At 42.3% G+C, this 23831-nt stretch overlaps 2 protein-coding genes and 1 long non-coding RNA gene across 6 annotated transcripts; 2 read left to right on the forward strand and 1 right to left on the reverse strand.

Annotated features, from left to right (window-relative positions):
• The first annotated feature begins 1343 nt into the window (after window positions 1-1343).
• Window positions 1344-2518, forward strand: LOC149987944 (uncharacterized). Its single transcript, XR_016505923.1, has 2 exons — window positions 1344-2048; window positions 2259-2518. It is a non-coding gene; the product is annotated as an uncharacterized LOC149987944 (long non-coding RNA).
• A 4044-nt stretch (window positions 2519-6562) lies between these two features.
• Window positions 6563-7546, forward strand: LOC149987945 (transcription factor ABORTED MICROSPORES-like). Its single transcript, XM_090255323.1, has 2 exons — window positions 6563-6852; window positions 7037-7546. The coding sequence occupies exons 1-2, from the start codon at window positions 6673-6675 to the stop codon at window positions 7103-7105; spliced, it is 249 nt and encodes an 82-aa protein (XP_090111449.1). The 5' UTR covers window positions 6563-6672; the 3' UTR covers window positions 7106-7546.
• Window positions 7547-10993: 3447 nt separating this feature from the next.
• On the reverse strand, window positions 10994-23369 carry LOC112290584 (chromatin remodeling ATPase BRAHMA). Of its 4 annotated transcripts, none has more exons than XM_024536989.3 (19): window positions 22834-23369; window positions 21084-21485; window positions 20083-20716; window positions 19572-19861; window positions 18028-19395; window positions 17773-17876; window positions 17467-17554; window positions 17202-17288; window positions 16702-16794; window positions 16409-16492; window positions 16101-16304; window positions 15737-15976; window positions 14854-15567; window positions 13988-14663; window positions 13788-13843; window positions 13384-13596; window positions 12508-13059; window positions 12112-12360; window positions 10994-11971 (listed from the first exon to the last, which is right to left on the reverse strand). In XM_024536989.3, the coding sequence occupies exons 1-19, from the start codon at window positions 23239-23241 to the stop codon at window positions 11177-11179; spliced, it is 7257 nt and encodes a 2418-aa protein (XP_024392757.1). In that variant the 5' UTR covers window positions 23242-23369; the 3' UTR covers window positions 10994-11176. The 4 variants fall into 4 exon arrangements, with proteins under 4 accessions (XP_024392757.1, XP_024392756.1, XP_024392755.1 ...); XM_024536988.3 differs by having other exon boundaries at window positions 19572-19801; window positions 20083-20791; XM_024536987.3 differs by having other exon boundaries at window positions 19572-19816; window positions 20083-20791.
• Window positions 23370-23831: the final 462 nt, after the last annotated feature.

Raw genomic sequence — 23831 nt, forward strand, 5'->3', positions numbered from 1 at the left:
AAGACACAATTAAACAACCTCTATATTAAAATAATAACACCAATTCTTTTCTTTAGAGACAATCTCAGCACCACCAAGCTAGTAAAAAATCCAATTTTGCATGCAAGAACAAAGTATATCAAAATTCAATACCTCTTTATTAAAGACAAAGCTTCATTGAAAGAAATAGAAGTTATATACATTTTGAATGAAGAGCAACAAGCATATATTCTTACAAAGCCACTTAAAAGAATAGCTTTGTTATGGATGATTAGAAAGATTAGACTCAAAATCATATAAAGCATGTAACTTGAGCCATGTAAGTTTGTCCTCGACATAGGCTCTCCAAACCAAAGTACCAATTATGTCATAAAAGTCAATAAGACCACTTACATTACTCCCTAAACTATCACTTATATACTTCAAGAACTATAAGAGATTCTTGCCAACAATCTACTCATATGCAAGCAAGTTGTCACAAAAGTCTTGATGCACAAGCTTCATAGACAACCCATCTCTTAAGGCATTTTGAAAATACCTAATTATGTCAAGCCTTATTAACTTCACCACCAACCAATCAAGTGACAATTTGACCTCTGAATGCCATTGCTTGTTCACTCCACAAAGCCACAACAACACAAGTTCATATGGGCCCTCAATCTTGGCCATATATCCTCCCTTACTTATCTGGTAAACCTGACAACAAACTAGTTCCTCTTAATCCTGCATCTTAGGCCCTTGCCTTCCCTAACAAAAGAATTGCATCCAAAATGAGATCTGACATAGCCCATAGAAGCCGTTGAAATAGCCAAAATTTCCACACAAGAACCCCAAGCAATTTGGTAGAATACAGCTTTTCAATGTCAAAAACCGACATCATGGATGCAGAGAGAGCTTGATAAATGTGATGTAAAGGAGAGAGTTGGAACACATCACATTTCCCAAACTAACTCATCAGTAAGATCGCTCATTAGGCCACGTGAGCGAAACTTACATCAACATACCAGCCACATAGATCATCAGTTTCGAGGACCAATCGCGAGCAGTATTTACTAGAATAACACTGCACCCCTAGCAAAAAGCGGTAATGATCGTAAATAGTATAGAGAAAATAATGGCGACCAATTCAAATGGCAAACTCATGTAAATAAGTGTGCCTCAATCACGCACTGTAATGCAAGCAGTAGCTTCAGTCCACACTCTCGTTTCTGGGTGTGATTTAGTTTCCCATTTCTGTTTCAACATTTCCCATTTTGTTTCAACAGTGAAGTGCATGGTCAGCCGACAACCCGAAGGACCACTGGATGCCCAGGGTTGAAGGCGTGGAGAGGCGTGGGGATGGTGGTCCAGGCGCGGCTGGTGTATACCACCTATCGCCATCGCCATGGCGATGAGAGCGAAGGGAGGTGGTGGTCCAGGCGCGGCGGGTGTATACCATCTATCGCCATCGCCATGGCGATGAGAGCGAAGGGAGGTGGTGGTCCAGCGCAGCAGGAGCCATTAGTGATCAGTCCTGGTTATCCTCCGCTTCGGCTCTTTCAGTGCCACAGTTGGTGCATGCTGCTTGCTCATCATGCAGTCTCCAACCTCGCTATTCTTCTTCTTCTTCATTCATTCATCTCTTCTGGTAGTCTCCCCCTCCCTCACTCCCTCCCTCTTCGTCACTTTTACTCTGCTCTTCAGGAGTCTGTAATATATGCTCCAATTGCCCGTTTCATGTACCCTGGGAAATTTATCTCGCCTTTGGCATGATAACTGGCCTTGATTGAAGGCCCTTGGGGTCAGGTCCGACGTGATGCAGATCTCGAAGTTTTGCATGCAGCAGACTTGGACGTAGCAGACCTGGCTCTGTGGAGTGCGCGGTGATTGATGCGGGCGCTTCGGCGGCCCTGGAAGATCATTGGGATTTGATGCCTTTGTGAGACTTTGATGATCTCGACTCTGCCGAAGAATGCGTACAAAGAAAAGCGGTGGTGCAAAGTTTGTTTCGGGCTTCCCTGTCGAGGACAGGTGCAGGTGGTGGAGGAAGAGTCTGGAAAGAGTAAACCTCGACTAGTTTGCAGCTTCATGTAGGTTGGTTGATTTCTGGGTGGAACAATCCTCTATTAGATTTCTGATGCAGATTTGATGTATGCTGCTCGGTGATGCCTTTTGATATCGGGGTTGTGATCTTAATAGTGCGTGAATGTTGGAAGTATGGCGGAAGTTGTGCCAGGAAATGTAGGATTCTGTGTTTTAAAAGCTTCTTGTGAGACTGTGTTGCTGTTCTCTTTGTCTAGATGTGCAGGAAGCCTTCCTATTGAAGGTGGCGCTAGAAGACCAAGTATCAAAGATTGTTTTTAAGTATCATTTAATGTCCTTCAAATCATGTGGTATTTAGTTTTTTTTGGTTTAAATTTTATAATCTTGATATTAGTTGGAGATTGAGAAAAGTTTCATCATAATCAAATTTTTAAATAAGCAAGTTATCTTCACCTTTATTTGTGGAAGCCGAAGCTTTTATGCAAGCCACTAAGAAAAATATGATATTTTTTCTTTATACGACACCAATGATACATCAACAACACTACCTTTACAAGTCAGCTTTAATCTTATTAATTTTTTTTTAATGTTCTAGTCTTGGTTCAAGATTCTTTAATCTCTATGTATTAAGCAATAACCATTTTAGTTCTTTTCTATTTAATAGCTATCTATACTTCAATGTCACATGAACATAGTCTTTTGAATTGTTTCTAAATTCATGTCTTTGACAATTAATGATATTTAAAAATTAAAATTCTATAAATTGTGATTAATTTTTTTTTATTTTTACATAATATTTTAAAATAATTTCAAAAAATCTATTATTTAATATAAACACCTATTGATTGAGTATAAAATTTAAACTTTAAAATATTTATTTATTTGATAAAGAACTTGAATTCTAATAAAACTTAAAGTATTTTTAATTTTTAATATACATAATTTATTTTTATAAAAGCTATTATTTGTGTGTTTCTTATCTAATTGATGATGTCCCTTGATGTCATGATTGCTTATAATATTCACATTCTTCTTCTTTCCTTAATTCAATTATATTCAAATCCAATGACATTGAATTCACAACTAAATCTGCAATTTAAATTTGAATACCACAAATCTTGCTTCTCGATTGCAAGTTTTAATAGCCAATGAAGTGATTCTTTAAACTCATAATATAAATAATATGAATTTAAAGAATATGAGTTTGAGGAATAAATACAAGCAATTGGTTGTTTAGAAGGTTATTAAGAGTGGTTCTTAAATTTTCACAAACATTAATGATATGGATGCCATTGTGGCCTTTGCAAAAGTTGGAACAAGATATAGTGAATTCTTGATATATGGCAACCTTCTTTGCTTAAATTTGAATTGGCACAAAAGAATAAAGAATATTCTAATGATTTTTTATGAAAATTTTGAAAACTTGAGAGTTGTTAGAAAGTGTTTCATATGAGTAATATTGAAAATTTTATTTATAAAAAAGATGTGTGAGATATATCCTTGATGAGAAGGAAGATATGATTTTCTTGTGACAACTCAAAGCTTTTAGAAAAGTTCTCTCTCTTGTATGTCTCTAGTGAAAGTGTCTTGAATTGGCAATAAGTTTGAAGTTTTTTCTCATCAATGAAGCTGCTCACATCATCTTCTTCTTCATGTGAATAGATGGTTATTTCTAGTATACAATCATTTCTTCACAATGCTCATGTTATTGTTGTTTTCTATTCTATATCTCCATCATTAATTATTGTAGTCTAATTTGTTTTGGTCCACTATTGTGAATAACATAGATTTCATTCAAAAAGATATAATTTTCAAGTTGGTATTGTTGCAAAATGACTCTTGCAAGTCTTGGAGAAATCCTTGAGAAGAAACAAATTTTAGATGGTGATAAGAGTATCTTTGTTGCACATATTATACAACAAATTTAAGAACATCCACTGTTTAAGAAGCAAAAAGAATATAATAGGCATATACATTGGTTTCAAGCTTTAAGGTCTCAAAGATATTTTTTTCTTTTATTAAAATTTTGTTATATAGGACCTTTGAGAATTTTGTGCCATTTCTTCCAAACTCTATATACAATGACTTGTTATCATTGGTTGGAGTTTGGCAAGTTGCAAATCTGTTTGCTAGGCTAAATAATGTGCAAGTTTATTAGTTGTAGATTCTTACTTAGCTCACCTACTCTCTACCGCCTGATTTACAGGAATTATTCAAAGCCCAAGTCAATAGAATCTATGTTCCTCCATTCATACACTCAGCAATGGTTTGTCCACCAACACCTGAGTATCTTGCAATGTGCATTGTTGGACACCAATAGGACCAGAGACAATTGAAGAACAAAAATTTAAGAGTTCCTTAAATTTGTCTATTCTCAATGTTTTGTGATTCCCTCTATTGGATAGGATTCTGTTGCAGCCGTGCCGAAGCTGCAGGCAACGACTACTTGGGCATATAAGCTTTGGCTTCCACAAATTAAGGTTTGGCTTGCATAAAAGCTTTGGCATGCATAAACTGCTGTCTGCCCGGATGTGTCGGGTTTCCACCCTGCTACGCATATCTGCTCGCCGCTCACAGGCATGCCATTTTCGGTGTCGTTAGATTCAGGGTATGATTAACATGCTGCACCTCATTCTGCAGGAAAAGTTTGAGTATCTCGATGAATCCTCAGAAACTTTCGTATATTTATAAGAACGAGACCACGAAAGAAACATTAAATTGCGGTTACCTAGAATTGTGAAGGTTATTCCATTGTTTATTTGGCTGATCAAGAATCGTATTTCCTTTCATGAGTTATCTGTGAGAAAATCTATGTTTTCATAAAATAGAAAATTATTAGCACATTTAGTCGGATTATCGGTGGTTGCAGGATTCAAGGGAGGGTGTTCCTGGGAGGCCAACCGGAATGGATACACAAAGATCCGTCCAAGGAGGGGCAGGTAATTTTTTTCACTTTCACCAACTTCACTCTAAGATTGCCTTCTAATTCCTTTATTGAGTAAAATTCATTCATAATATTTTTTAAAGTTTTAAAAATTACGTTGATACCTGATCAATGAGCAAGATAGGTATCAAAATTGAGACGCTACTACTGTCTAAGGTGCATGAATGATTGGAGGACAGTATTGCAGTTCATTTTAATGAACTAGGAGGATCATAAAAAAGTTTTGGTGTATTTCAACTGGTGTATAATTTTTGATTCGGTTGTATTGTTTACAGGAATTGACAGTACAAACGAAAGCCTGTATACCCCTCCAAAGCGGCCTAGTGGATCTCGGGGTGGCAAATCATGTAGAGAGCATTCCTCTACAAGGGATCTTTCTCATTCTGTATCTTTCCTCCTTCAACTATGACCTTAATGATAAGACCTAAGTTGAAGTCACTTGTTTGCTTTTCAAGTTTGAGCCAAAGAGTGGCATTTATGTAAGTTTGCACATACGGTTTAATTTCTTATAATCATGAAATGAAAGTATACCTCTAGGTGAATGAGAACGCAGCCTTAGTGCAATACGGAAAGGCTCGATGCGGAGAACAGTGGCACGCTGGATGGACATTAAAGCGAGGGGGCAATGACAACATCACCCTAGATTGGCGGACCAGCGAGCAATCAAGATGGACTGTTTAAGCCATTTCTCTACCAATATGAAAAGCTCCTGGCCAAGCTCTCGGCCATGGCAGCGACGTTGGAGTCCCAGCTCATGGGTATTACGTTTTCTGAATTAATCCTTTTTTTACGAATTTAATTTAAACTCAATGCTCATTTAACTCAGAACTGAAACAGTTACGAAGATTTATCGATTATACAGGTATGGACCAGGAAGTGATGAATCAGTTACCGGGGTCAACCACTCATTTCCCTCATCATGGTAATCATCAATATATTATTCAAGCAGAGATGAAGATACCAGTAGATCGATGTCACAAATGTGATCGTAACATAGTTTGAGTTTATTTTATTATATCTCTCTTATAAACTAACAACACATTCATTTGAGAGACACCTAAAAAACTCAAGAACGTCTGTCATGGTTGATTCCATCGTTCATAATCATATAATAAATATTGTTCTACCTCAACTGATATTTTTTTATTTTTCTGCACGAACAGGTGCCATGACAGATTCCCCAATAGGAAGTGAGTTGTCAAAGGATGATGGGGAAGGTGAGATCATTGTGGCTATGAATGGTGAAATCGACTTCTTTTCAGTGACAAGTTTGTCCAACGAATTTCAGTTCCTAAATTCCTTACGATCGAACTCTTTCACATCTACTTTTTGCTTTTTCCATCATGGAGATAAAAAGAAAACAGTACGGCTGGGACACTGAATTATGATGAGGTGCCATGCTCTACAGACCGAGGCAAAGCTTGGATGTTCCATTGACATAAGACGATCTTGCCCCGCAGCGGACCCGCAGTCGATTACAGTTGAGGTCATTGACAGTAAAGATGACCTTTATCTCACGCAGCCTATGCATGCAAGTGCTGGTCCCTTCTTCCTATCCACAGACGCTCATCATCTCCAACTCGCTGGAGAAACAGCGACGTTTTGCTATTTTCCACACATTTAACGTGTTAGTTAAACACGAATACACATTTGAGGAGTTATAAACTCTTGAGGTGATCGAGTGTAGGATTTAAAAGGATACACGAGGGTGTACGAATTCACATTGTATGACTCAGGTCGAGGTGAACAAGATGGATGGTCGCCTATATAGCCTCCGCATATTTTGTGAGAAGCTGCCTGGAGTGTTCATTAAGCTGATGCAGGCCCTGAACGTGCTTGGCCTCATCATTGTCCACGCTAATATCACCTCTTACCATGGCTTGATCCTCAACGACTTCAATGCCGAGGTAATTGCAACTTCTTTAGACTTGAGGTCGCGCACAAAGTAAACAAAGTGAAATGCAGGATATTTTATGTTTCAGTCTCAATGTGTGAATCACTCCCAACTCAAAAGTACTTAGAATTTCACAGTTTATCACTGAGTAGCGTTTGTTGACGTCTAGTACTTGATGTTCTTGACACATGGCGTAGGTAAGAGACAAGAAGGTGGTGGGCGTTGATACATTATTAGGATTGGCAAGTTTGCCTCCAATTCATTGATCACTACCTCTTGCTCCTTCGGATGGCCCCAGCCTGCAACCATCCTCCACAGACGAAAACCAAGGACCGGATACGGTGACCGACTCAGAGCCACTCACTTCGAGTTCACGACTTATTTCTTATCATTACCAGAAGTGAGGATTACATCAGGCTCTGAAAAACATGTGATTCCCTTCGATGGGGCTATCTTCACTCGAAATAAGCAGTAAAGGACAATAAAGCAGCATGATAAATGCTAAATAGAGGATAACATAGATCCTCGAATATGCTTTTTTGCAAGCAGAGGTCCCCCAATTTCTTGTAAGTCACTGCAGCAATCTCTTGTGCCCGCCTTATTGCCTATGTATATATATATATATATGTATATATATATGTATATATATAACTAAAGTGTCAAGAGAGTTATTATTTCAAGTATCAAGAGAGTTAATACTCTACAAATAGGTATAAATAATGCGCTGTCCTTTGTCAATTGCGTCTGGTACATTTAATGCTTATGTGGCTTGGATTAGTGACAATAGGGAATTCCCTTACTCAGAAAGATTTTGGAGCTGGTTTTGATTGGTCACCTAATTGCCGAAGAGACTCTCACAAGACATGCCAACACCTCACATCCTCCTCCTGAACGCATCACACCACTACATACTCGCACGACATAAAGCTTCTCGAATTAACGACGTCGCCGTTTCTCGGAGTTGGGTTACCGTCAGGTTTGCTTACCCAGGCAGACAGGAGAATGGATCCGGAGGTTCTAGGGATTGACTTCACAGGCTGTGTGGACCCTGATTGATTCACATTCTTGGCATTTTCAAAGGAATGGAGGATGATAGGATGGTTTAAATGATTGTTCATCCTGCCGCTATGCGACGTCCTACTACCCTCGTTAGGTTACTGTATCGTCGACGTCGCCGTCGTCGTCGTCAACTCGGCCGACGAAGTTTTGTCGACAAAGCTTTTCTGTTCCATAGGTGGCGCTTTTGCCGCTATTTTTGGAGTGTTCTGTGAGATACCCAGCAGTGACATCTTGGTGTTGTGGAGGTGCGAGCCGTGAGTGTGCATTGGCGTATAGGGCATTTTTTGGTGCTGCAATGAGTGCCGAGTCGAGTGTTTACGAGTTGTGGGCTTATTGAGTTGCTAGTGACGCGTCCGAGGTATGCGTTTAGGGTGTTTTTCTCTTCACTTGTGACGCTGTTGATGTCTTTCTAGGAGGTCTGAGGGGAGCTCGCGCGATCTAGATGGTGGCCTTTGTAGTGTGACATGGACGTGTTCATGAGCAGCAATAAGTGCACTGGGTTGGATAATCGCAAGCTGAAAGTAATGTTTTAGGAATTAGACCTCTTCTTCTTCGTTTTTTTTCTTTTTTCCCGTTTTTAACACAATTGGTGTTGAGGTGGAGGTTTTCGTCTATCTACGTTGTGAGCTGGAGAGTGTAGGTTATGTAATACGCTTGGCTCTTGTCGAGTTTGTTGAGTGAGAAACGGTCTGAAGGCCTGTTTGTTAGGCTCATTGCATAGGAACACTCTCAGCGATGTCGCCCTCAGCTAATGGGCTGAAGCTTGGTGCTCAAAATAAAGTTTACATAGTTCAAAGGCGTGCCGAGTTTAGAGGTCTGAACTCGCGAATAGACCCCAACACCGACCAACAACCTTACGAGCCCGAGATTTCGTATTTGGACTTCGCTTATCTTGATAACATGCAAGCGCACGCAGTAGCTATCCGCGAGCAGATTCTCGAACTTGACGAGAGTGGTACTCACAATGGACGAAAGGTTGCTGCGCAGACAGTCCTGTCGTTGAAGCAGCGGTTGAAAGTCATTCACAAAGAGTTGGATGCTGCGCCCGGGGCCCACGAGGATCCTGAAGCGTCTGTGGTGAAATTTGAGGTCTTGGAGTTTCCTGTAGCGCCCTTGCAGCCATTCAACGAGGCCCAATTCTTGAAAGACCTAGACAACCAATCTGACTCGGAAGACATTGAGGACGAAGAGGGCGATGAAGAAGAGGCTGACGACGAAGAAGGCGACGAAGAAGCCGATGAGGGTGAAGAAGGCGTGGATGAAATAGAAGGGGAGGAAGAAGAGGATGAGGAGGGAGGTGAAGATGATCTCGAAGAGTTGGACGATGACGATGAAGGCGAGGAAGTAGATGATGATGAAGACGACGATTCCGACACCTCCCCACGGGCCAAGAAGCAAAGAACGTAAACCTCCTCTTCTTACCTTCATTCTCATGAAAATACCTCATGAAATTTTGAACCCTGGTGGGTTTCCCACAACCTTAGGCGCCCAGCTCTGATAATGGAGCACTGCCATCCTAAGATGATCGTCCGCACAGTTACGCATGCGTAGGAATCACTCGCCCGGAGGGATTCTTATCCGGCCCTCACAGAGATGTTCATTGTATGAAGAATATGTAGAGATCTCTCTAGAGAAGAAAAGACATCAGCAGTGGCTTGGTGTAAAGAGAAGTACTAGATCATGCGTCCAGTTCACACGACCATGTCCAGGGCAGACATAGGCTGGGCCGTGCCTGGCAGCTTATGAACTTTATCCAAAGTGCAAAGAAGACAGTTTATGTTAACCTCCCTGTACAAGATGATCATCACCTCTGCACCAGTTCCTAAATATGATATTTGCAACTATGGGATCTTTCTAGATAGTGGGTGCGATGTTCTTGCATTTGTCATGGCTTTTGTTATGTATATTCGTTTTGTAAGATAAGTTCTATCCCATGGGGAAACTCAGATGTTTGAAAGTCGCATTATTTGCAGTAGCACTAAAAGCAGTTTATCTTATGTCTTCATCCATTGTCTCCGTTGTCCAAACTCCGAGACTTCTGGAAATCTGTCTGAAGCTTTTGGTACTCTTCGAGAGAATTTATTTCTTATTTGTCTCGACACAGAAGGTGACAAAAGTTTATTAACGCCCTGCTGTCGCTCGACATGCACGACAACTCTCCGCTCATCGCTTTGGAGCTGCGGTGCTTTTGGGAACATTGAAACACACTCAGTGTGAGGGGAAAAAGAGAATATGGGTGTCCTTCAGAACCCCATCAGGACCTTTTGCCGGTAATGGCTAAGATGTCACTACCTTCTCATACCCAATTCTTGCTTCAATCAAGAATCAGGTTCAGGGAATTGCACCAAGCAAGGGTAACAGGTTGGGATTTTCCTTAACATGTGTTTTCTCATTTTCTGTGCCTGCATCATGTATAAAGTATGATTTTCAAAAGCAACGTTTCCAAGGAGGTGAGTTGCATGTGAACTCTTCTACGCAACGCCCATATGCTTGATTAATTCTATGAAGTGTTATCAGAAAAGAATCTAACTGAGTAGACTACCATCTCCAGAAAATCTTAGTCTGCAAACTTGCAAGCTTAAGATGGAAATACTCAACAAGCAAAATAAGTGCTATGTATAGTCTCATGACTGATAAGAGTGCAAAAGTTCCAGACTTAGACTTACGTAAAATATGAACATATTATACCTCTCAAGTTGTTACTAAATGCCAAAAATACCAGGCACTCGGGACACAAAATCCAGGAAACAACCGAAGTTTTTAGAGGGGATGCAGTCCGCTTCAAGCCATGTCTTAGTGCTATTGCCAGGCAGTTACTAGATGATGACGTGTACAGAAACTTCCACTTCTGATGGATGAACCCCCCATGGGAAGTGGAGGTAGCTCTCAGAAGCAACATATCAGACAAAAATCAGGGAACAACCTTGGAAAGCTCAAAGCGTTGGTAATGATAATTTTGGAATCCCTGAATGTTTGAACACATCAATCACAAACATTCCAATTCTATTTCTATTACCCTGGTGTAATTAGGATAATATATTCTAGATATCTAAAAACACTTATCAGAAGTTGGGGTTGAAAGAGGTAGAGGGCAGTTGACGACAGCAGAATCTTCATGCTACAGAAGAATTGATTTAGAGAATACAAAAATCAGACGAGTAATTGACCACAAAAATGGTGGTTTACAGTTGTAAATCTTCGAAAGAAAACTTTCTCTAAACGAAATGAAACAAGAATTGTTATACGACGTGTTGCAAAAACACTGAAAGAGGGAAATTTTAGAGGTGGCTTGGCCGTCGTTTTCCACCATCAGTCCTTGATTTTTTCAATACAGTTACAGCCCCCACCTTGGTGTTCGGTTGTAATGCACTTCGTCTGCTACTTCCAGGAGAGACAGTCGGTACCCGTGACCTTGGGGCTACTGGCAGGGGAGCCCTGGTATTCCAAGACGGGCCAACATTAAAACCTCGAGCAGTAGTGTCCCTCGTGTCCTCAGCATTTATCACTAACAGTGAGCTAACCGTCCTACTTCCTGTGTGTTCCCTACCTTTACGTTTCTTCTTGTGTATTACAAGATCCACAGGATGCATGATCCCTTCATCCGACTCCACCTCGTCTTCTATTAACTCTTTATCCTTCACACTACTCCTGACTTTACTCTTCAATTTCGCCTTCTTGTCCTTCGACTTTTCCTGTCCTGCTTTCTTGCTCATCTTGCCCTCCTGTTTCGTAACAGGAGCCTCCTCTAGTGATAAGGCTGCATGTCGAACCAATGATATCCTTGTGGAACTCCGAGGGTTAGGAGTCTCAACGTGTGCTGGTTCAGCAATAACAGAGGCAGGAGGTCTTCGAACACCTCGTGGTCCAGTTACTACGGGGGCATTTATTTTACTTCGAGGACCACTTACAACGGAAGCCTGTGGTATACTCCGTAATCCAATTACTGGAGGAGCCTGTGAGGGTTGTACAGGTGCATAACTTCTTACTCGTGCAGAAGAGAAGTCAACCTCGGGAAACATAAGGGACATCCGCGATTCAAATAGGGCTTGTAAGCGACGAGCATCAGTTTGAACCTGAGAGCAAATCCATAATTCTTGTAAGCTGCAGTAAAATAGAAATGAACTGTTCGCCAAACCTACTAGTGCGATTCGTTTTATAATTAGTCCCTTTAAATTACAATCACGCAACGAGTTGAGTTAGAAGAGGCAAATACCTCCGCAGAAGTGCTATAATAGCGAGCAGAGTTATCAATCATAAGGTGAACATCTGATGCGAACTCCAGAACACTTGGGTACTCCATACGATCCAATTTCTCCTCAATTGAATGCGAATTAATCGGCCGGGCTATAACCTTGTAATACTCCGGTAATTCGCTGCGTTTTGGCAGCTCCAAGAAAAGTGCAGCTATCTGCCTGCCATCTTTGTTCACTGCTCCATGCAACTTGCTGAGGACAGACTTGCACTGCACACGTACCAAGACTAGTTAAGAGCATGAAACCAGAAACTCTAAAGAAACACCGCCTCTAGAAAAGAAAGTACAAACGAACTTAAAAATGAGAATAAAATCAAAGTTTAATCTACTTCGAATGTGAATGTGTACATCGCATACCTTCTTTTGTTGTCCCTCAGGAAGGCGACCTTTGTCACCACTATAGCTACCCAGCAAACCTGCTTGACTTCTGGCAGTCCAATTGTCTCTTCCCAAATCAGGTTCAGCAACAGGCTCCTGCAACCCATTACCTCGGCTGTGCTTGAACACAATGCGAGGCCGTGCCGGTGCTTGGGCTTCTAGAACATTAATGCTCCTTTTCTTAGAAGCGCCACCCCAATGGTCTGCCTTATCGTATGATTGAGCAGGTTCAACCGTCCCAAAGTTTGACAATTGCAAGGATTTCTGCTCCACTGTAGTGAAAGAGCGGAAAGGAAATGAAGGGATTCCTCTTTCGTTGAAAGAACCATTACTGATTTCTCTCTCGCCTAACCCATCCACATGAGCAGTACGCCGGTGGCTGCGGCTGCGTTTCCTTTTCTTCTGGGGTTGTATGGTGTAGTCCTCTTCACCCTCAGCAACCTCGACTTCTTCCCTTCCTTCCATCCAGCTTTCTGACCGTTGATCGGAATCAACAGATGCAGCTATTTCCCCTTCCTCAAGTTCATCACCCTGTCAACCCAGAATTCTTAAAACTGTTAAACTAGTACTTGACCCCCGTCATTACTAACATAGAAGTTCTTATAAAAATGCGGTCAGGTTTGAGAGACTGCCTTGATAATTCTTAATCAAGAACTTAATTGCAAAACTAAGACTACTATTTCGCCTCAACAAATATTGATGCGCTAGATGACTGAAACATAATGTTCACTACATATTGCCTACTACTTTACACAAATATGATAAATAGTTATGATGGCATTATACCCTTTGAGGGTTTGGGTGTCATCTGATACTGTGTAGCCTTACAGCCCTATAACATCCAAGAAGACATACCTCTTCTGCTCTACCCGGGCGAGACTCCAATGCTGATAAAGAAGCGAATTTTTTCGATTGGCTCATGGCGGCTCCTCGTTGAGGCTTCGCTGGAGATACCTCGCATTCGTCAAAAGACAATTCTGGAACCAATTCACCCTCTTCTTCCAGATCTTCGTCTGGCTCAATTTCCTCCTCTTCCTCTTCATCGTCATCATCAACTTCCTCAATAACCTGCAGGACACACCCCATGTGAAGATTGGAACTACCACATACCACCGCCTGACCTTGCTAAGTATGGAAATTCTCTAAGATCAACAAGTAGGCAACATGGAGATTTAATACATTGATTACGAAAGAAAAAAAAGAAAAAAAGTATATACTAGAGGCTGTACTAGGCATCTAAATCCATTTCATACGCATACCTCTTCGATAATCTCTTCTTCTTCAAGCTCCTCCCCTTCTTCAGCATCCCTCATATCTGTATGAAAAGAACCACAACTTCAGGAAAAGCAGATCTTTTATTAAAAAAAAAAAGACGCCACAAATCCAAAATCTAACACTCTTCCGACCTATCTAACATAATTCTGACTACTATATATCTAAAAGTGTTTAAAAACCGTACCTTCATCTTGATGATCTCTTTCATCGACACCTCGTTCCACCTCCTCCTCATCATCAGTGTTCTCGGCGGTTAATACCTCATCAATAATTGATTCTCGTTCATCCTCTTCAAACTCTTCAGTCTCCTTTTCAGGGAAAAAATCATCGTCAATTTCCACCTCTCGATAGTTCTTGTACCTGCTGGTACTCTTCGAGCGTTTCTCAAGAGCTTTTGGAGCCACAGGTCCCTTCGTCACCTGATAAGCAACCAGGTCTTCAGCTTCCTGCGTGCCCACTGTTCCCAAGAAACCCTTCTTCATAGCCTCTTTAGAAGTGGATTCAATGGCAGCATTGACTTCTCGGGATCCAATACGCATCCATTTAGGAATTTTATGGTGAGGAAGAAGATCGCCAGCCCACTTCCATTCTTCATCCATCTTGTCAAAAAGTTCCAATTCTTCATCTGTTCTTGCGATCATTCGATTCACTTCTTGTAATGTAGGCACATCGTGAACTGTCTGCTCATACCTTTCTTCATCATGCAATAGAGCTTCCAGTGTGAGTCGTCTCTCTTCTTGAGTGGTCCTCTGGTCGAACCTCCCAGCATTGATGACTTCATCAGCCATGTCAATTTTATGCTGCTGAATATTGTTGCGTACCAAGCTCTCCACAGAACCCACGTATCGATCCTTACCAGCCTGCACCAATAACGAAGAGGCTAAGTACAAACACCGCCATAAATATATCAATGTACAGGTTTAACATCGTAGCGAAGAACCACAAATATAGTTGGTACACAAGGAGAACAAAAGCTTCAAATTATTTACAAAAACTAGATAAACCATAGGGAACGATAGAACCAAGGTTACATCATCAAGTATTAAGTACCATTTCATCATCTTTCTGGTCTAAGGATCCCCCACTCCGAAGCTCATCTTCTTTCTCATAACTTGGGGTATTTTCTACCACAGCTTCCATGTAAAGGACACGGACTTCTCTCTTTTGCCCGATACGATGCGCTCGAGCCACAGCTTGCTCCTCATTTTTTGGATTAGGGTCAGGATCGTACACAATAACTGTGTCAGCTGTCTGCAGATTCAGACCTCTGCCAGCAGCACGAATACTAAGCAAGAATATAAAGCAATCAGAATTTGGCCGATTGAATTCAACTATAGCGGATTCTCGAGCCTCAAGGGTCGTCATCCCATCAATGCGGCGGTAAACGAGCCTTCTCCACTGTAAGTAGTCTTCTAATATATCCAGCAACCTAGTCATGGTGCTGAAGAGCAGAACTCGGTGGCCTGTTTTATGCAGCTTCACCAGGATACGATCCAGAATCCACAATTTCCCACAGGTACGTACTATCATATCACCTTGGCTATGATACCTTGGAGGATAATTTAAATAAGGGTGATTGCAGACTTTCCGTAGTTCCATGCACTTATTCTGCAGTGGAGCATAGGCTCGTGCAAGTCTCTTGCTGTTTCCAGCAATCCTTTGAGCCTCGTCATCAGGATCCAAACGCAGGGTCCCAGTTGCTTTCACCCAATCATAAATTGCAGCCTGGTATGCGGACATTCTGCATTTGAGAACCACAGAAACCTGTAAAACCAGCATCCCATTCGCGTGAGGATCCTCTTCGAAGAATACGTTGTTCACTGATAGCCAATATTATAAATAAATTAAAACCAGACTAAACATGAATGGATGACAAGAACTGACAGTCGGAATTCATTTTTTGCACTATAATTGTTAATAAACAAGGTACCACCTTCGGAGGAAGAGATCCTTCCACATCCTCAACACGACGCCGCAACATGAAAGGCTCAAGAATCTGATGAAGCCTGTGAATAACAATAACCTTCTTCTCAGTCTCCAGCCAATCGTCTTCTTCACTCAGAGTAGCCTCTTTCTGAAAAGGTTTTGAAAACCACTCATGAAATGCCTTGCTGTTATCAAATACTTCTGGGAGTAGTAGATTAAGTAGCGACCACAGCTCGTGCAGATCATTCTGCAGAGCAACAGAGAACGTTAGCACAGTCACAGCAAGTCATACATGACATGCGACTGACAAAAAAAACACATATTTCCACATCATGAAGTAGTCGAGCCTTCTGAAACATAATATACTGTACCTGTAGTGGAGTGCCCGTAAGCAACAAGCGCCGCGAGCAACGGAATCTGTCGAGGTCACGAGCAAGACGAGATTCACGATCCTTCATTCGTTGTGCTTCATCAATAATTATGTACTTCCAATCCACTTTTGCCAATTTGGATCGATCACGCATAATGAATTCATATGTCGTAACCAACACATTGAACTTCATTGAGCAAACCTCCTGAGTAAAGGGAAAAAAATGCCAAGTTATAAAAAGACTATACCTTAAAAGACTTGAGATATTTCAACAACTATTGCCGCCAGATGCACAGTAGGAAAACTGACCTGGGAAAATATTTTGGCACGTTGGTCTTTATGCCCAACATAATATATACAAGAAACGGATGGTAGCCATCTCGTAAGTTCACTCTGCAGCCAGAGATATGCCAAAATGATATTCACTATCACTTCTTAGAAAATTAAAAAACTAATTTTTAAAAAAGTTTTTTAACCTACAGAAAAATCTACTCTTGCATGCAATCGGAATCATTTCAATTAGGGGAAATTAGTCTGACAAGACAACATAATATCCAATATAGATCATATTCTAACTTCAAAATATGGTAAAGAAATATTACCTTCCAGTTAACCATAACGGCATTGGGTACAATAATTAGATGGGGCCCGTAGTTGCCCTTGTACTCCATAAGATAAGCAATAAGTGCCATTACCTGTACGTCCATACACACATACACTGGTCTTCTTAAGAAGACTACAAGACTTTGCAAACATCTTCGGTTTACTTCCGAATACTCTAATATACAAGTGCAACAGCTAATGCACGCAGTTTATAAGGCCTCCAGTACATGATTAAAATTGAAAGAGCATTCACACCCTTAACTTCCAATCTGACATATACTTTCTTAGGCTCAAACATGTGTACACTCGAGTGAAAAAGTAAAATATATAAAAATGTTGAATAAAAGATGATCCTTGAAAGAATCGCATCCCGAGAATTCCTCATAGCTCCAAATCCGGAGAACGGAAAATAAATAATTGAAATCAAGCAGATATTTAGTTTACAAACGTAACCCTAATGAACATCATATCATGCTTTTTCGAGGAAGTAGAATCTTACCTGCACTGTTTTCCCGAGTCCCATTTCATCCGCAAGGATGCCATTCAGCCTGTTATTGTACAATGATAACATCCACTGTAAACCCACCTGTAGATAAACATAATTTTTCAGAACCAATATTTTCATTAATACTCGCAAGAAGTCCCCGCACATTAGACCTTGAAAGATTGCCTTTCAATACTCCATTCATCAAAGCACAGTACACAAGCTAAGTGAAGCCTAACTTGAGAGGGGAGGCATGTTTTTAAAATATACCAAAACCTACCATTTGATAGTCTCGCAAGACACCAACGGCAAGCATTGATGGCTGTTTATAAATTTTCTCATGCACTGCGTGAGCCAAACTGTAATATCTGTAGAGCAAATCAATAATTTAGTCGCAGAAGCAGATGTAGGGCTTACAAGCATCATATCTGTCCATGTAATTTCAGTACGTAACGAGTCTACAATGTAGTAGTGATTCAACCCACGACAATTGCAAAATGAAACAATAAAGGAAGCAGGTCCGTGGTCATTCACATGCCGCAAGACAGATACCTCGTTGCAAAGATGTAAGAAAAGAGGGACTTACTTATTTACAGAGGAATCGAGGGGATTTCTGTTAACATAACCATTGACTTCAGCTTCTTCACTTGCTCGAATTGCTGCTTGCTGCGCTTCCTCCTCTGAGTAACCCTGCAAATTGATACATCAAATCTCAAAGTTGTTATCTAGATACAGCTGCATAACTTCATCTTTGCTCCTAAGACTAGCAACTTGCTCCAATTAAAATGCAAGTGCATGGTTGGCAGGCTAGCACTAGAGCAACCACGATAAGAAACCGAACCTGTGCTCTGGCAGCAGCTGCAGCTGCTATAGCAGCTTCTTCTCGCTCCTGATGATTCTTAACCGCAGATATCTTTCCCCCCAACTTATGCAGGTACTCTTCAGTCTGTGATAAGAAAGAGGACAGCACCTCAAATCTTTCTCCAGCATCGCCATTAAGCTGACCCTGTTGCTGTTTCAACATCTCTCTGTAGGCATCAACATCATTGTTCTTCAAAGCTTCCATCCTCTTATTGCGATCTTCATCCTTTCGTTTTGAATACTCTCTGAGCATTCGTTCATGATACTTCGCAACACCTCTGTTCCTAGTAACACGAGCGTCCCTGGATGACCACTGTGACTCTAGTAATTTCTTTCGCCACTGCATTAGGGCTTTCAAGTGCTTGTCACGCGTGGTCCTTTGTAGCGTCATCGCTTGTCTAGTAAGATCCATTCGTTGCCTTTCACAAAGACGAACAAATTTCCGGTAAGCCCGCTCCCCCATGGCCATTATCTCTTGTTGCTGCTCCTCCACTTCATCTCTAACACGATGTTGAAGCTCCAACAGCCGTAGTTTCTTTTCCTCGATACGAAGCCTCACAATCTGAAAGGACTGCAATAGCTTCTTTCCATTCCTTGTGGTCAAAAGATCCGAGATTATTTCAAGCTTTTCAACTCTCTTCTTATCAATTGCACGCACCCCTTCCTCCAAAACAAGTTCACGGACTTTGTAACCAAGCGAAACTGGCTGGCCCCAAAGGCTTGCTTGAGGTGTTAATAAAAGTGCAGCTCCATCGACTCTTCTACTGACAGCAGGGAAATCGAAGAGTGGACCGCGATAAGGAGTAATTTTGACTGGTGAAACCTTTTGAGCAACGAGTGGTATCGAGGTAGCAGGAGGGCCCGTCTTACTGCCTGTTGAGTTAGCAGTAGCAAGTGGCCCGGATATTCTGCTAGTATCGACCTTGTTCAACTTAGTTTCCTTAACCTCTGTCTTCACAGAACCCTCTTGTTTTCCTCGTTCAGGATTGACTTGAGAAGATTCATGCTTTACACTCGAAGCACCCTTAGCGTCTCCATTGTCGATAGTCTGCAAATTAGAAACTGGAGGAGTGTCTGCCACTTTGGCAGCCCCTTCTCTGGTATCCGATTCCTTTGAAACCATGGAGGTTTTAATTGCCGACAATTCCTTTGTCTTATACTCATCTTTTGCAGCAGGGTCGTAAGCAACTTTTCCTGGAAGCTCAGGTCCCTTCACAGCGATGGCATGAGAGGCTGGTGGTTGTTCTTTAAGGCGAGCTGCAGCCGACGACTGAGAGGAATGTAGTGATGATCGAATCGGGGGGTTGATTAGACGCTTTATTTCCTCCGCAATTACCACTTCTCCAGGCTACAAAGAAAACCAACGCAATATCTGAGTGTAAAACGTGCAGTGATCTAACAACCTGATAATTGAAAAGCGACAGAATCTATTTTGTCAATCCATTAATTCCCGATTGTAATGATAACAAATCGGACATTCGGTTTGCGTAAATCGCTCATTACTAGAATGTTGATGATACATACCTTCCTTGCTCTAAGTTTTTTGAAAGCCAGTATCTGATTTCGAAGGAGAGTAAGCTGATATTTGCTAAAACCAAAACTCGATGGCTGTTGCGGAGCTGGAGGATGTCTAGAATGTTGACCAATACCAAAACCTTCAGCACTGCCCAACGGCAAGCTTGGTCTAGAAACCTGCGGCTGCGCTGTTGGTTGAACGGGTTGAGTGGACCCACTGCTAGGTCTGTCGGTTGCCTCTGCAGCACCAGACTCTGCATTTGAAGGCTTTAATGAAGGCAATGTACTAATCACAGAACCTATAAAAAAATACAAAATATATAAAAAGATACACAAGCCAGTTAGACCATAAACCGCCAACTGCCAGTCAGTAGTAATTATGGCAAATGAAAGAGAATGCTAGCAAGGATATTGTAAAGAAAACCAACCATGCTAACCTCTAAATCATCAAGTATTAATAGTAGGACCGAACTTGGAGGAAAAAGACATTCACTGAAATTCTCTTATGTAAAGGCTGTACCCGTATTGGGTTGTAAACTTGCACTTGATTGTGTCCTGGCATCTCCACCTTGAGCCGGGTTATGATATAATACAAAACTGGGATTTGTTTCGGGGGCACTTCCAACAGGAATCGAAGTGCTGCCGCTATGCATTCCTTGGTAGAAAATAGACAAAGGAACCGCATTGGGATATCCAACTAATTGGAGGCCACTTGATGTCATTAGAATCGGAGCTCCTCCCCCTGCTCCAACCCGGCTCTGGTCCACACTTGTGGTCAGCTGAGGACCAGACACTGAAGTCGGTCTGATCTGAGACATCACCATCCCACCTTGGCCAGCTGAATTTTGCATAGCTTGTACATGTGCTTGATACTGAGGTAAGAACTGTGGACGACTTTGAGCTTGAGGAGAAAGCGGTGTGTTGGCAGACAAAGCGGAACTACCAGGAATTTGCTGTGAAGGAGGTGCCATACCACTAAACGGAGTGCTTACATTATTCTGAACACGCTGTTGGTGGTTTTGTATATTTTGCACAGGTCCAGAATTTGGTCGTGGCAAGCTTTCATGAGGGTAGGCACGGGTCGTAGCATCTGGTCGTGGTATTTGCTGACTACCGGGCCGTGCTTGATTTCTAGGCTTCTCAGCCGAACTAGTCTGATCCCCAGCAACATTTCCAGGTTGTGTTAGCTGCTGCAATTGCCTTCCAGCCAGCTGCTGATGCGTCAACTCCTGATATAAAAATAAATAAATAAAACATTCCAGTTCTCTGAACTCAAACAAAGCCAGTAAAGTATCTCCTTTGATTGTCAAACACTATCCGCCACAAAGCAGCTTTGCACAGCATAGTTGAACGTGTTACTATAGCTGAAGTTCTTTCCAACAGGGATTACTACAAAACTAAGTAAATCTCAGGTTTACAACGACTTCACTCTGGATCTGGCAACAGCAAAATTTCCACCTTTCCCACTATGAACTAATTCATAATTCTACAGATTTAAGGAAACGTTGTGCATGAGCGTACCTGCAGATTAAGGTTGTTCGCACTGTTAAAATCCCTGGTGGCACCAGTTTGCAAAAGCTTGGAGACCTTCTGCTGGCTGTAAGCATTGACTTGGGCTTTCTGCTGAGCAGAAAGTAGCGCATGCTGCAGGTATGCAGCTTGAGAATGTGCCTGAGCTCCACGATTAGTATCAGAGTTACCCAAGCTAGTGATTTGAGAATCGCCTGTGCTCCGGGGATTCCCATCCTGTTGGGATATAAGCTGAATTGAAGGTGAGAGGGATCCAGGAGGACCTCCTCCAGTGCTGCCACCAATGCTCCCAACACCTTGGCTATTTCCAGCAGCCTGCTGAGCCTGAAGAAAGGCGACTAATGACTTAAACCGAGGGTCATTGGCCTGGCCAGAGTCTCTGAGAAGTTGCAGCTGCAAGCAAATCAATGATAAAATAAGCAATTTGGCGAAACCGTGAGCATGACCCGACAGTAACATACGAAAAAGATATGTTTCTTTCGAACCCAGCCTTCTATTACCGTGCACAGTCAAACTACTTCGCATTAACTTTAAATTGGGAAAATATTCACAAGACCCACCTTCTCAATACAGAAGTTTTGCTACATAACGAGAGATTATCTATCTCGAAAAATACCGCGGCTCAATTTCCAAATCCACACAGATAAACAGTTTAAGTGCCTCCAATGCAAAGAATCAATTCGGAGAAAAAAGCTAAATTAAGTAATTTTGACATATTCTGAAACATGGACAAGAATCAACAGAATGCACTGTAATTGGTATGTAGAGTAATGGCGCAACTTTGATAGTGATAAAAAGCAATCTCGGGAAAAATAATAATATTAAAAAACAAAATAAAATAAAATAAAATAAATGCAACAACACTCCTGCAGCCTTACTGACACGATTAAACCATAGAGATAACGCCACCCCAGAATTCTAACGAGCGTTTCCGCTGAACCCCTTTCAACAATCAAGATGCCCAAAATCCTGAACTAGAGGAGGGTGATGCCTAAATCAAGACAAAATGACCACATCTTTTGCTGTTCCAAGCTCAAAACCCTAATAGTGGCGACAAAGAATAACCCAGAAAATCGAGGGCTTAATATGAATAAAAGAAGAACGACGATCCTGATCAATCAAAGAAACCAGGAAAACATCCTCAGCAAGCTGTCGTCCGTTCATTCTCTAATGGCTTCCACCGAAAAACATCTCACTATATCGTGTATAGTTTGGACGTGATGCGCCCAGGTTTGTTTTCTTCAGTGCTGACTGTAAGGAATAATCGATGGGTATTACATCAAAAACGTTTCGTGACCACGAAAAAAGAATTTGATGTCTGAGACGTAAGTGAGACGGACCGTGCCAACTAAACCTTAAATGCCTCAATATTTAAGCCTCTTTGATTTCGGCAGCGCAAACATGGATATACCAGGGTCAACGGCGTGAGCTCATAACGCTTTTCTAAAAAGTATCTGTATAACCTCAATATAAACCCGAGACAAACCTTTAGGGTAACCTATCGACAATTGCGTTTCGGCAGACAGGGGAGGCACCTTAAGATGAAAAAACCTCAGCGGAAACTGCATTGATCATGACGCACCCTAGCAAGCGAATCGGATACTGAAATTCGATGGTTTCTAAGACAAGCATACGAGACGAACCAATCCATCAAATCGGAAGCTAACACACACCCTTAGGGTTTGAGAAGTAGGAATAAAATAACGACAAAACTCCGACAGCGCTTGGGAAAACTCCCCACCTGTTGAAGCAAAACCGAAGGCGGTGGGAATTGTGACCATGCCGCAGTAGAAGACGACGCCGAAGAAGCAACACCACCACCACTACTACTACTACTATTGCTAACACCTAATTTATGTTGCAGTTGGTTGTTTTGCTGATGCCCTTGCTGTGGCGCCCCCTGTATCTGCGATCCCTGTTGCTGTGATTGAGGGTGCTGCTGCAAACTCGGTTGATTCACAGGCTGCGCTCCTGGAAGCTCAACCTGCGGTTGCTGCTGTGACGATGTTGCTGATGTCCCCCCTCCACCTACTACTCTCGGGACCTGAAGTTGTGTCGGTACGGGTAGCTCGGAGGCAGATGGTGACGGATCTGGAGCTATGGTGGGGGGCCGGCTGCTTGCCGGCACCTCCACCTCTTGTGTCTGCATTCAAAAGGCCGTGTCGCCTTGTGCTCTAAAGACCAGTCAGCCCCCTTTCCTCTATGACAGTTCGCGTGGAGACCGTTTCTTGAAGGAAAGGGCGGGGCGGGGGTGGGAAGGGGGGACGCGAAAGATAGGGGCACCCACCGTAACCCACCCTCGTTCTCTCTTTCTCGGTCAGTCAATCTCTCCACCACCACCACCACCCTACAGCTCCCCTTCCGGTCTCCTCAAGTCGTTTCCTGCGTGTCTTTCTACTGTACTACGGCCTGGTGCCGTTTCTACCCTCACCAGGCTGCCTACACTACCATGCCCCTCGCCTCGTTCCCTGGTGCCTTTCCTTACGCTCACTACCCAACCATGTCATGGCATCCCACCCAAACTAGTGCGGCGTGGACACTCCTCCTTTCCCTCCCTCCTTTCCCTCCCGCCCCCTCTCCCAGGCAGGCTCTATCTCCCGCGCCTGCCGGTGCAGCAGCAATATAGCTGCAGCCCCATCGCGGGTTCCTCGCGAGATGCCGTGTCACGTGCGAGTCCTCCTCTCGTCGTCTCAACCAGTCGATGCCCTGCCTGCCTGCCAACAGGCTCCCTCCGTCCCG

The sequence above is a fragment of the Physcomitrium patens genome, chromosome 13 (assembly GCF_059467195.1).
Source record: "Physcomitrium patens ecotype Gransden chromosome 13, ASM5946719v1, whole genome shotgun sequence".
Lineage (NCBI taxonomy): Eukaryota > Viridiplantae > Streptophyta > Bryopsida > Funariales > Funariaceae > Physcomitrium > Physcomitrium patens.

Bases quoted from the DNA above. Each gene is read 5' to 3' on its own strand.
- LOC149987945 (XM_090255323.1), top strand. From the start codon at position 6,673: ATGACTCAGGTCGAGGTGAACAAGATGGATGGTCGCCTATATAGCCTC. The intron at 6,853-7,036 runs GTAATTGCAACT...CACATGGCGTAG, and splicing joins TCAACGACTTCAATGCCGAG to GTAAGAGACAAGAAGGTGGT.
- LOC112290584 (XM_024536986.3), bottom strand. From the start codon at position 23,241: ATGCAGACACAAGAGGTGGAGGTGCCGGCAAGCAGCCGGCCCCCCACC. The intron at 17,289-17,466 runs GTAGGTTTTGGT...GTTTATCTACAG, and splicing joins TCTTGCGAGACTATCAAATG to GTGGGTTTACAGTGGATGTT. The intron at 11,972-12,111 runs GTATTTGCCTCT...ATTTGCTCTCAG, and splicing joins ATTATAGCACTTCTGCGGAG to GTTCAAACTGATGCTCGTCG.